Source organism: Podarcis cretensis (genome assembly GCF_951804945.1).
Source record: "Podarcis cretensis genome assembly, chromosome: Z".
In the NCBI taxonomy this organism is placed as follows: domain Eukaryota; kingdom Metazoa; phylum Chordata; class Lepidosauria; order Squamata; family Lacertidae; genus Podarcis; species Podarcis cretensis.
The window spans coordinates 17,219,080-17,231,932 of NC_137184.1; the positions used below are offsets into that span (position 1 = coordinate 17,219,080).

At 44.3% G+C, this 12,853-nt stretch overlaps 1 protein-coding gene across 3 annotated transcripts in view; it reads right to left on the reverse strand.

Moving 5' to 3' along the window:
- BRD3 (bromodomain containing 3) overlaps positions 1-9,000 on the reverse strand; it is a 38,787-nt gene extending 29,787 nt beyond the window's left edge. For 2 of the 3 annotated variants that reach the window (XM_079961289.1, XM_079961287.1), the window contains exons 1-2: positions 8,796-8,999; positions 908-1,238 (exon numbers count right to left, since the gene is read on the reverse strand). In XM_079961289.1, the coding sequence (XP_079817415.1) occupies positions 908-1,108 (201 nt within the window). In that variant the 5' untranslated portion in view covers positions 1,109-1,238; positions 8,796-8,999. Of the gene's footprint in view, positions 1-907; positions 1,239-8,795 lie in introns of all 3 variants that reach the window. The other variant, XM_079961288.1, reaches the window with a different exon arrangement.
- Between the last annotated feature and the right edge of the window lie 3,853 nt (positions 9,001-12,853).

Genomic DNA, 12,853 nt, shown 5'->3' on the forward strand with positions numbered 1-12,853 from the left:
GCATTCTTCACCAGGTGGAGCTTCCAAACCAGGCCCAAGGCCGCTCCACACAGAGCACATTACAGTGATCCAGGCTCAAAATTATGCATGGACTACAAGGGTATCCCTGTCCAAGTGTCCAGGAATGGCTGTGATTAGCAAACCAGATGAAGCTGGTAGAAGGCACTCCTAGCCACAGAGGACACCTGGGCCTCTAGTGAAAACGATGTACCCAGGAGTACCCCCAAACTACGCACTTGCTCCTTCAGAGATAGGTAAGTTACCTGTTCTGGGTGGGGTTGCCCTATCTCCAGATATGGGACCCACCCACCTTAAGAGCCTCTGTCTTCTCAGGAATCTAACACAGTTTACTGACTCTCATCCAGTCCACCACTGCATCCAGACACAGGTCCAAAGCTTTCACATTCTCTCCTGATTCAGATGTCAGGGAGAAGTAGAGCTGCGTGTGTCATCAGCGTACTGGTGACATCTTGCTCCAAAACTCCAGGAGCTGTCCCATGAAACACGGAGCAAGCTTCTTTTCTGCTGCTCTGGGAGGGGAGGACCTGAACCAAAGGATTCAAATGACAAGAAAGGAGATTCTGACTAAACAGTATGAAGAACTTTCTGACGGTAACTGCTTGGAAATGGAACTTGGAAGACGGTGGACTCTCGCTTCTTGGAGGTTTTTAAACAGAGGTTGAAAGGCCATCTTTTGGGAATTCTATAGCTGTGATTTCTGCATTGCAGTAGGTTCTATGGTTCCTCATGACAACAGATGACACCTTGTCGGAGCCTTTAAATAAGTGGGGAAACACCTCAGAAATAAGAAACATTACTCACTAGTAAAATCAGTTTAATTGCATCAACAGGCTGGTAGCCTTTAAATAAGTGGGGGAACACCTCAGAAATAAGAAACATTACTCACTGGTAAATTCAATTTAATTGCATCAACAGGTTGGTAGAAAGGCCAGGCGAACTGGTGTTTCCACAGAGTCTTCACCACCACATTCTGCATGTACTGAAGTTGGTTGGTCTTCCGCCCAGGCTTGGCTGAGTTGGTGACCTCTGGGGGAGGTGGGTTCGCAGGGCCTTGGGGAGCCTGGATGGCTGAGGTGGCAGCAGACATCTTTCTCCTGCCTCCTCCTCGACTTGCTGGCGTTCAAGGCAGCAGCAGCAGGTCCTCGGGAAGGAATCGTTGTCTTTCTACGATCCCTGGATGGGATGGGCATCCCATTCCCAGGGACCAGCCATGCAGCCTGGAGAGCAGGGAGAGGACAGCAAAACATCAGTCGATGATTTCTAGAAAAGGGCGGAGGGAAGACACATCGTGGAGGGATCGATCTTTTGATCACAAGGAGCCAAATCTCATTAGGCCCTCCAGTTCTATGACATGGAAGGAGAAGGAGGAGGAGGAGAAGGAGGATGGTTCCCCACCACGAGTCCTTTCTTGCATACAAGGGAGAAGCTTGCGGGGCAATCACAAATAGCAGCTAACTACTAAGCCTGCAAAGCCAGGGCCAGCCCAAGGCTGCACCCTAAGCCACACCACCCCAGGTCCTTTGTACATACAAGAGCACAACTGGCAGGGCAATCACATTTATGGGGCAATCCTTAGAACTGGCCTTGTTCATAGCAACTGATGGCACAAGAGCCTATTTCTGGTGAAGGACTGGGAGGAAATTTGCTTTGCTCAGAGACTGGAATTACATCTTGACTCCTTACAATGATGATGCAGTGGCAGGAAAAAGAGTGGGGAATGAGCTCCTCTGTGACTTCTGTAAAATCAGACATCAACCCAGCATTCAAAAGTTGCCAGGAGCATTTTGCACCTTGCTTTCGGCCACTTGTGACCAAGTGAAGATGCCTGAGTGCCAGGATGACACCTGGTGCATCTACCATCTGGAGGTGCATGCCTGGGGATTATTGGATCTTGACTGTTTTCACACACTAGCAACACATCCTGTAAAATTCTATCCATATTTTATCTGCACAACTAGAATTAATTTCAGGAACTAAAACGTTCTATTGAAGAATAGGATTTTCGATCCGCCTGGCCCAAAAATCACAACTAGGCATTCCGTTTTGGTGACTATTACATTGGTTTAAGGAGCTATATTGGTGCCTAGCTTATATATCTGAGCTTCTAACACTGCATCAACCTTCTGTATTTACTACACTACAAAGAGGTTTTAAAAAATGAGTTCTAACCACCCAAGTCTAGAGAAAGAATCCAATCTACTACGTTTTTCTTACCATCCTGAAACACATACTGAGCACAAATTCACAACACTGAAAGAAAGCTAGGTGGATATATATACTGGGCAACATGGCTCAGACTCAGAACACGCCAATATAACTCCTAGACTACTAACAGCTAAAAGTAAGAACATGCCAACAATGTTTTATTATTTCATACAATTTTATATACTTGTTTAAAAAACCTCAAAGCAGTTTGCAAAAATACTAAAACACTTTTAAAAAAATTAAAGCATGCAATAACAATAATAATAAAACCAGCAACAACCTAAAAATTCACTAGCCTTCTAGATACCTGTGTAGGCTTATCTATACAAAACTGTTTTGAGCAGGCACCAAAAAGTGTAGTGAGGGCACCTGTCATTAGGCAGGGAGTTCCAAAGTGTAGGTGCCATCACACTAGAAGATGAATTTCTTAATGACATGGAATGGGTATTACATGGCATCTTTAACAGTGCCAGTTCCAGAAATCAAAGCAATTGAGAGAGCTTACGTGAAATAAGGCAATGGGGAGAGAGAGATGTGCTCAATCATATCAACCAATTACTTATTTGAAAACCAACTATAAAATGTTGAATCTGTAATGGTGAGCAGCCCAAATAAGATCACATCTAAATCATAAGTGTAGATCAAATTGGATTTATTTGGGTGGTGCCCAAGTAAATTCTACTCAGAGTAGAGCCCACTGAAGTTAATGGAAACAAGTTACTCGTTGCCATCAATTTTTGTGTGTCTACTCCAAGTATGACTAACATTATGTTGTAATTATAAGTATCATAAGCTACCCTTCACCCAAAGCATCTCACACAAACAAAGTACCAACGAATGCCAGCAGCAGGGTTCAAATCCCCACTTGGCCAAGAAACTCTTGAGCTCACATCCCCCAGAGCCATCTGGTTGGTCTTGTGCTCTTGCATGTGCTAAGGACTTGGGAAGACTGGCCCTGGCTTTGCAACCTCGGTAGCTGCTATTTGTGATTGCTCCCCCAACGTCTTTAGTTGGGTTTTCTTTAGTGCCGTTTTTAAAACTAGCTCTTTATGGTTTTTATGGTGTGTTTGCAAATTTCCTTGAAATGCATGTAAAGGGGGATTCATAAATTATTATTATTATTATTATTATTATTATTATTATTATTATTAAGCTTTTGGTCCAATCCAGCAGCCAGGCTCTTATTACATTCTAAGAACCTATGCAGAGTTTGCTAGATCTAGCCAAAAGTTACCCATCTCCTCCAGCATCCTGTCCTCACAGTGGCCAACCAGATGCCCTAAACCCTCAATCAGGACCAGAGTACAATAGCACTCTCCCATTCTGCAGTTTCCATAAACAAGTATTCAGAAGCATTACTGCCTCTAATCATGGAGTCAGAGCCTGGCCATCATGGCTAGCAATGGTACCCCTTGATATCCTCTGTGAATTTGTTCTCTTTAAAAGGAGGAAGGCAGGAAGGTGTCAGTGGAAGCTGAGGCCACCTGTCCACTAAGAGCCTGGCACAGTGCATATTTACTTGCAAGTATATGCCTCTAAATTAAATGGAACTTAATTCTATGTGAGCATAGAACTGTAGCCTTATTTGGGTGCAAGTCTTGGGGAACCATCAATCAGCAGTAAACACCAAGAACCTATGCTAGCAGAGTCCATAACCTTTTTTTGATGAACACAACACCCTTGGAAGTGCGCAATGTCTTGGATTCAGACTAAGTGAGTAGAACTCAGATCCCACTGAAATAGACAAGGCTGAAGTGGTCAAAAGTAAGCTAGCAGTGACTTAATTTAAACCCTTGATGGCAGCTTAAACTCAGCTAACTTAGCCCAGGAATTGTGAGCAATTCTGGTCACCTTACTGCAAAAGGCATATTAGACTAGATGGCGATTGGCCTGATTCAACAAGGCTCTTCTTATGTTCAATCAGTGCCTAGTGCCCTCCCTGACAATCCCCATCAGTCCTCAACTGGAACAGCCATGCTTTCATCAGCCCCAGCATTAAAGAGCTGTACAGGCTGGGGCTGATGGCAATTGTGGTCCCAAACATCTGGAAGGTGACAGCTTGCGAAAGGCTGATTTAGACCCAACACAAAGTTTCAACCTCCTTAAGAGCATAAGAAGAGCCTGCTGGATCAAAACAATGGTCCATCTTAGTCCAGCATCCTGTCCTCACAGTAGCCAACCAGATGCTCATTATGGGAAACCCACAAATGGGATTTGAGCACAAGAGTACTCTCCCCTCCTGTGGTACCCAGGAACTGGTACTGTACTTCTTTTAGGAATGACTCCTTCTGGCATTTTGTTTCCCAGTGCCTGGTTGCAGTGTTAGAAACTCAGATGTATAAGGTAGGGACCAAATGTTTCCTTAAACCAAAGCTTCAGTCGCCAAGACAGAATGTCTAGTTGTCATTTTTGGGCAAGATGACTCTAAAGTCTTACTTTTCAAATGATGCACTAACATATTTGATTATCAGTTAAACATCTGGCTAGTTCAGATGACAACCCTGAGCTAGGCTAAGAACTTTGAGAACTTAAAGAAAAGTCACATTATCCAGGAACACTTCACATACCTGGACCATTCCTAGCTCTTTTTCTTAATGATGACACAGTCCATTCATAACATATGAATATTTTTCACAACTGTGAGCAGGGCAGTGGAGTGGGGTAAGTGAAGACAAGCTTCAACAATTAGCTATAATTGTTCACTGCTCCTGCTTAGGCTGCATAGAAAAAGCATTTTGGTTCCTGAAATTTATTCTGATTGTGCAGATAAAATGTAACTGATAGAATTCCACAGGATGTAGTATTAATGTGTGAAAACAGTCAAGATCCAATGATCCTCAGAAACGCACCTCCAGATGGTGGAGATATCAAGCACCTTCCTGGCACCCAGGCAACCTCACTTGGTCACAAGTGGGGAATAGTTAGGTGCAAAATGTGCCTGGCGCCTGGCTGATTTTGGACACTGGTTGGGATATACAAAAGAGGACCCCCACTGGTATATATACGGATACCACCCTGAACACACCAGCAGGGTCAGGACTGGTTAGTACTTGGATGGAATACCAGGAATACCAGGTGCTATAAGCTTGGCTTGGAAGGGATAGCTCAGTCAGTAGTGCATGAGATTATTAATCTCAAAGTTCTGGTTTCAAGCCCCACATTGCAGGTGGTTGAACTAGATGGCCTTTACGATCCCTTCCAACTCTACAATTCTATGATTCTAAGGATAATGAACTGTTCCTAGTATTATTGACCACTGTCTCCATGCCCCCTCATCATGACCACCATCTCCCCCTCTCACAAACCCCAAATTCTGACACAAAGTTGTTGAATTTGTCATTAATGGATTTCTCCAGGGGATTCTCACCCCCAATAAGCCTGCAATTCTAAACACACTTGCTTAGATGCAATGGTGAAAGTAAGAACATAAGAAGAGCCTACTGGATCAGGCCGAAGGGGCTAATCTAGATTCCCAAAATGGGATGCTCATGAGCAGGACATAAATACAATGACACTTTCCAATCGCTGTTCCCCATCACCTTGCATACAGAGACAACAAAACCTGCATGCCCAAGACAGTCTATCACACAAGCCTCCAGGCCAAAGGGGGCTCATCAAAGTCCAGCATCCTCTTCTCAGAGTGGCCAACCAGATCTGGAAGCACATAAGCAGGACCCTAGCGCAAGAGCAACTCTCCTCACTTGAGATTCCCGGCAAGTGACAGTCAGAGGCATCCTGCCTCCAGGAATAAGGAGGAACATAAGAACTTGCTGGATCATGCCAAAGGGGGCCCACCTAGTCCAGCATTCTGTTCTCACAGAGGGCAACCAGCTGCCCCAATGCAAAGCCTGCAAGCAGGACCAAGCACAAGAGCACTTTCCCCTCCTATGGTTTCCAGCAATGGGTCACACAATTAATAAGCACAACCATTCAGTTTAAGGCAACAGAGACTCTGGGCAGAGATGACACCCCAATGAAATCAATGTAACCGGCAACACAATCTTATTGGCCTTGAACTGGAACTAGATATCACAACCAGGCTTCCACAAGAATGCTACAAGTGCGTCAGGCGGGCTCTCCTTATCCAAGGAAGAGGACTCAACATTTGCCATACCTAAACTCTGGAACAATATGTGTTTAAAACAAAACAAAACAAAAGAAAACAACACTGCTCTAGGGCGTCAGGCTTCAACTGGCAGGTCATGGGCAACTTCCACCTTGCAACTTGATCAATGGTGGCTTGCAACAGCAGCACTACCACCACAATGATACATGGGAAATAAACTAAGAAATGGGTCCCTCAGTGCAGAATTGTGTTCATAGTGGGTTGTGGGTCTGAAAAAGTTGAATGCAGCTGGAGTGAGCAGGGGGAGGGAAATATGAAAGCTGCTTTATACACAGAGTCAGGTCATTGGTCCATCTAGCTCAATAATGCCCAGTGACTGGCAGCAGTTATCCAGGGTTACAGGCAGCGACTCTTCCAGCTCTTCCTGGAGAAGCTGTGGGGGACTGCACCTGGAATCTTCTATGTGCAAGACAGATGCTCTACCACTGAACCATGGCCCTTTTCTTAAAAATGTCTAGTCCTTGTGGTTCTGCATAAAGGGCAAAATTAAACAGGAATACCTTAGTATGGTCCCTTTTCTACACTAACTGGCATAGGCTCTCCAGGTAGGGATAGGGGTATTTCCCAGCCTGACCTGAGACTTCCAATTCTGCATTTCTATTATTCTGTGCATGCAAAGCAGATGTAGCCTTTTCTCCAAAATAAATTAAGGTTCCAAACCTCCTGGTTCTAATAAAGGGATAGTCTAGCTCAGTACTGCCTACACTGACTGGCAGTGACTCCAGAGTTTCAGACAGGGAGGCTCTCCCAGCTCTACCTGGAGATGCCATGAGAGATTGAAGCTGAGCATTTCTGCATGCAAAGCAGGTGATATACGCGCTGAGCCACAGGATCCAAAGTTAATTGGGATCTACTGTTAGATATCCACGCAGTCTTCAGTAGACCAAGGAGTTTCCAACTCCTAGTTATTTTACAATAGCAACAAAACAAGGATCCCCCCCCCAAAAAAAAAGGCTACTGAAATGAAATGAAGAGCCAGGAGTGGATTTTTTTATGCAAAAGGATTGCAAAATCAGTTCAGTTCTGATACAGAAAACAAATCCTTTGGATCTGAATATGTTCAGAGGCGGCCTGCTCCTCAGTTTGAAATTCTCATTTTGGAAGCGATTATAAACAACAACCAAGTAAATCCAACAAGTCTTAAGTCTCCTTGATGCTGCTCCAGAACATGGGCAGAGTGCTTGAGGCAGCATCCCTGTCCATGTCTCTATTTTTAAGGAGTTGGCCTGCAATCCTAACCACAATTCCATTGGAATAAGCCACACTGAAGCCAAGAGAACAGACTTCCATAATATAGACATAGTTAGCATTGGGGGTCCCAATAAAATCAGCTGATTACCTTCCAGGCAAACAGGTCTAAATCAGCAGGTACAACACACATCAGATAGACACACCAGTTAACTCCAGGGACCAAAATCGGGTCCTTGGACCTTTTGACTGCGGAATTGAGAGTGCAGAGCCCAAGCTGGTGATGGGAAGTAATGGAGCCATATTGAGAGCCAGTCTGGCATAGTGGTTAGAGTGTTGGGTTTGGGCATGTGAAAATCAGGGTTCAAATTCCCCACTCAGCCATAAAGCTCACCGGGTGGGCATGACCTTGTGGCCAACCAGTCTCAACCCAACCTACGGTATCTCACAGGTTTGCTGCTGGGGATAAAATTTGGAGATGGGGTCACGGGTATGTAAGCCACCATGAGCTCCTTGGAGGAGATGGGATATACATGCAATAAACAAACCAATCAACCAAACAACCAACTGCAATCGCCCCTAAAAGAGATCTCCATATGCAACAGGGTTTTTAAGGAAGAAGAGAATAGTCCCCCCCCCGCAATCTTTTCTGAGTTTTCTAAAGTGACTACCACACAGGAAAATTAAAAAAACGCAACACACCCCGAGAGAAAAGCGAGGAAACAGAGCGCGACGCGACAGGAGACAAACCAAGGCGCTCGCTGAAGCCGCCTGGACGAGGAAGCGGCGCTGCTTCCAGCCGAGCGGAGCCAGGCGCGCAGCAGCGGCAGCAAGGCAAGCGGCGGGCGCCCGGGGGGCCTGGGCTGGTGGAGAGGCGAGCTTCTCCCCGCCCGCCGTTCCTTTGTGCGAGCGCGGGCCGGAGGAAAGCGGGATCGCTCGCCCTTCTCCCCGCTTCGAAAGATGGCGGGCAAGGAGGGAGGGAGTCCGGCGCAGAACGAGGGCGCACGGAGCCCTCCTTGCGTCTGCGGCAGGGCAGCCGCGCGCTCGCCCTTTTGTTACACTGTTGCCAGCAGAGGAAGCGCAAAAAGGAAACGCCGGAGCGGCGCGCTTGGAGAAGGGAAAGGAGCCTTTGTGTGCGCGATTTTGCCTCCGCCCTCCGCGGCCTGCTCTCTTCTTCTTCTTCTTCTTCTTCTTCTCCTTCTCCACCACCACCAAACCAAAGAAGCCCCCCCAGAAGCGCGTCTAGCTTGCTTACTCGGGCCGGCCGGGCTTTTTCTTCCTTCTCCTCCTCCTCCTCCACCACCACCTCCTCTGGCTGCTGCCGGTAGGGCTCGACTGATTCCCCCCTCCTTCCACTACCACCACCTTTTTTTTCTAGTTCTCTCCAAAGCAAGTAAAGAATTGATGTGCTACGAGCTACAGAGAGAGTCTTTTCAGAGCTAGCCAGGCGCTCTGCTCATGCGTCCCCGCCGCGGGGGCCGCTGGGTAACGTAGTTTGCTGGCCCAGCTTGGGAAAGGTGCTCCGCCCCGGCCAAGACTACAAATCCCAGCCTGGAGCACAGGCTCCTTTCTTTCTTTGCGCCCTCCTTTTTCTCTCTCCCCCCCCCCCCGTATGGACCAGAAAGCGGAGGAGGATCAAGCTTGCGTAGGTTTCACATGCGTCTGTATGTGTACACACAAACACAGGAGCAACATGGGTGGAGGGAGGTGCAAAAATGTGTTTCCCCATTATGTCTATTTTGAGGAGGGGGTGTCCAGGGGGGAAGGCATTTCCAAGAGGAGAAAGTCTGCCGCCCGGGTCTTCCTCCATGCAAATACATCTCTCCCGCCTCATTTTGCTTTTTTAGACTAGGAAAAGGCGCGAGGGGCGTGATACAGCTCTTCTCTTTCAGATTTTCTCGTTTTTGCTTCCTAAAGACTTACTAACCGGTAATAATTTGTAGTAGTAGCGCTGTTATTATTCCTGACTTAATTATCGTCACGGATTTGCATTTGAATCATTTCCAAAGGTATCTGGCATATCCCTGGCTGGCCGGCGATATATTAAATCCAAAACACATAATATTTATTGATTCCTGAAGACTTAAGGCTGGTAGAAAATATTGTTAATAGTACTATTATTACTGATATTATTATTACTGGTTTGCATTTGAATCATGTCCAAAGGAGTCAGCATTCCTGGCTCGATCATACATATTGTAAATGCAGAACATAGCACGTATATTTTTCTCCTAAAAACTTACAAACTGATTTATATTATTATTACCAGTTGTTATTACTAATGTTTTTTATTAACAACAACAACATTTTGCATTTGTATGATTTCCAAAGCGTATCTGCATTCCTGATAGGCCGGAAATATAAATGCAGAACACTGCATGCTTGTTTTATTTATTTATGAAGTGTGTTTTGCTGGATCTTTCAATCATACAGAAACTAACAAAAACTAAACAGACAATCATATCCATAAGAAAAATAAAGAAAAGTTTGTTAAAATGAAACTAACTAAATAAAATAAATAACAAAGTATTCCCATCAAAGTATATGGAGTTAAGTGTTCTTGGGCTTTATTGTATCAATATATAAAGGAAAAGGTCATTTTTATTTTCCTCAAAGCAATCAGTTCCGTTTGCACACTCTTACCTGAATAAGACTAGCCATTTTCATTTATTTCTCAGACAACTCATTTTATATGAAAGTATTTCTGTAGTGCTATATTATTCTAGAGCACCATGTTATGAAATAGTTGTTGGTTGGTGTTTGTGTGTGTGTGTGTGTGTGTGTGTGTGTGTGTGAATTCCCGGGTGCCAAGGTCCAAGTCTGGGGCAAGTGGTTATTGGTGAGAGAACCCCAGCAAAGATTGAAAGAGTCAAAATATGCAGCAAAGTGAAGCATGGAATTATAAACTGTTAGGGCTTTACAATATGCCCTTCTAAGTGAGTTCCAATATTTCCCCATTCAAAGTTCCTTACAGACATTTGGAAAGAAAGATGACGGACCAGACACCTGTCAACAGCTTGTTAACAGAGATAATTATATCATGATTAATGATAGCCAAGCCATAAATCTTGGCGATCATATTTGCTCTGGAAAAGCAGAGGGAACAAGAGATCAAGCTCTGATGCTCTGGAAAAGTGGCTTTCCATGCTGGGAGACCAAGAAGCTTCGGGGAACCCAATGGGGGCGAGTGACATAGAGCCAAGGAACCTTCCTCTTGCCCAAACACATAATAGTCCTTAATGTCAGCCCTTAGGGTATATAATGATGATGATGATGATGATGATGATGATGATGATGATAATTTATTATTTATACTCCGTCCATCTGGCTGAGTTTCCCCAGCCACTCTGGGCGGCTCCCAATCAAATGTTAAAAACAGCACAACATTAAATATTAAAAACTTCCCTGAACAGGGCTGCCTTCAGATGTCTTTTAAAGATAGGATAGCTGCTTATTTCCTTCACATCTGAAGGGAGGGTGTTCCTCAGGGTGGGTGCCACTACCGAGAAGGCCCTCTGTCTGGTTCCCTGTAACCTCACTTCTTGCAGTGAGGGAACCGCCAGAAGGCCCTCGGCGCTGGATCTCAGCTGAATGATGGGGGTGGAGACGCTCCTTCAGGTATACAGGACCGAGGCCGTTTAGGGCTTTAAAGGTCAGCACCAACAATTAGAATTGTGCTCGGAAACGTACTGGGAGCCAATGCAGATCTCTCAGGACCGGTGTTATGTGGTCCCGGCAGCCACTCCCAGTCACCAGTCTAGCTGCCACATTCTGGGTTAATTGCAGTTTCCGGGTCACCTTCAAAGGTAGCCCCACATAGAGCACATTGCAGTAGTCCAAGTGGGAGATAACTAGAGCATGCACCACTCTGGCAATGGTCAGCGAAGCCTTCCTTTCTCATTTTTTTAAAATAACTTTTTTATTCAAAATTAAAACAAAACATATTATCTGGAAACATATCATCCTTATTCCCCCCCCCCCACTTTTCCTCCCCCACCCACCCCCACCCCCTGATTTCCCTCAGTTCCAGTCTTTGATTTCTCTAAAAATGCTGTTTTCTGCATGTTACAAAGTTGTATAGATCCTCAAACTATTTAGCTGATTATTATCAATAAAAGGTTTGCAAATGTTTATTCAAAGCGACAAAGCCTTCCTTTCTCTAATTACTTTTGAGACTGTTATAAATCATGACTGTGGTGATACGTCCGCTGGTTGAAATTTGCATCTGGAGTGAGAGTTAACTTCTGGATTAAGAAGAGATTATCACAGAAGAAGTTAAAAAATGTGATAGAAGAATTATTACACCCTTCAAAGAATTAGTGAAAGGATATAAGACAGATAGGGCCAAAATAGTTTCAAAATTGTATAAGGTGTTATTAGACAAGGAGAAATCACCAAAGGAAAGTTTGAAAGAATATAGGAAGTTAGAAATTCAGGAACAGATTTTAGATGAAGAATGGGAAAGAATCTTTCGGCAACCACCCTTTGTTGCGACCTCTAGGATAATCCAGGAACAGGGGTTGAAGTTGGTACAAAAATAGTATTATACACCTGTAAGGTTATATCATATTACAAAATCTGGAAGCAAGAATTGTTGGAGGAAATGTGGAGTGATGGGAATGTACAGTCATGTGGTGGGATTGTCCGTTAGTTAATGAATTTTGGAAACAGATTGGTATAGAAATATTGGGAATTGTGGGTAGGAAGGTGGGAGTATCTAAATTAATGGTTCTTATTAGTCTGAGTAGCACCGAGTTAAAAACAAAAGTGGAATGTAAATGGGTAAAATTGATGGTAACTGCAGCCAGACAGGTTATAGCAAGTAACTGGAAAAATGCAGAAGAGCTAGGGGTGAACCAATGGAGGGAAAAACTGAATAATATAATTTTAGAATATCTAACTATGAAGATCCACAGAATGAAAGGGTTTAAGGTCAGTGAGAAAGAGGAGGATTGGTTTGAGAAGATAGTGAATAATTTGGGTAGGTTTGAACAATTTGGGGCAATTAAAATGTTAAAAGTTAAATAAACCTTGTGGATGGAGGAGTGTTAACATATATAAAATTGTACATATGGCTGATTTGAATATGTTATTATTGATTATGTATACCCAATGTATCAGCCGCCTGGGAGGTTTCACTGTTTGTATTTTGGCTGATGGTAAAAAATAAAAAAAGGGGGGGGGGAGAAGAGACTATCATTAAAAACTGAAAGCAAAACAAAAGGCACATTTCAATTGTTTGTGACTAAGAAAGATTCCAAGAAATGGCTAAGGGGTGTTCCAACAGTTAGAATTCTTTATTTTATTTTGATG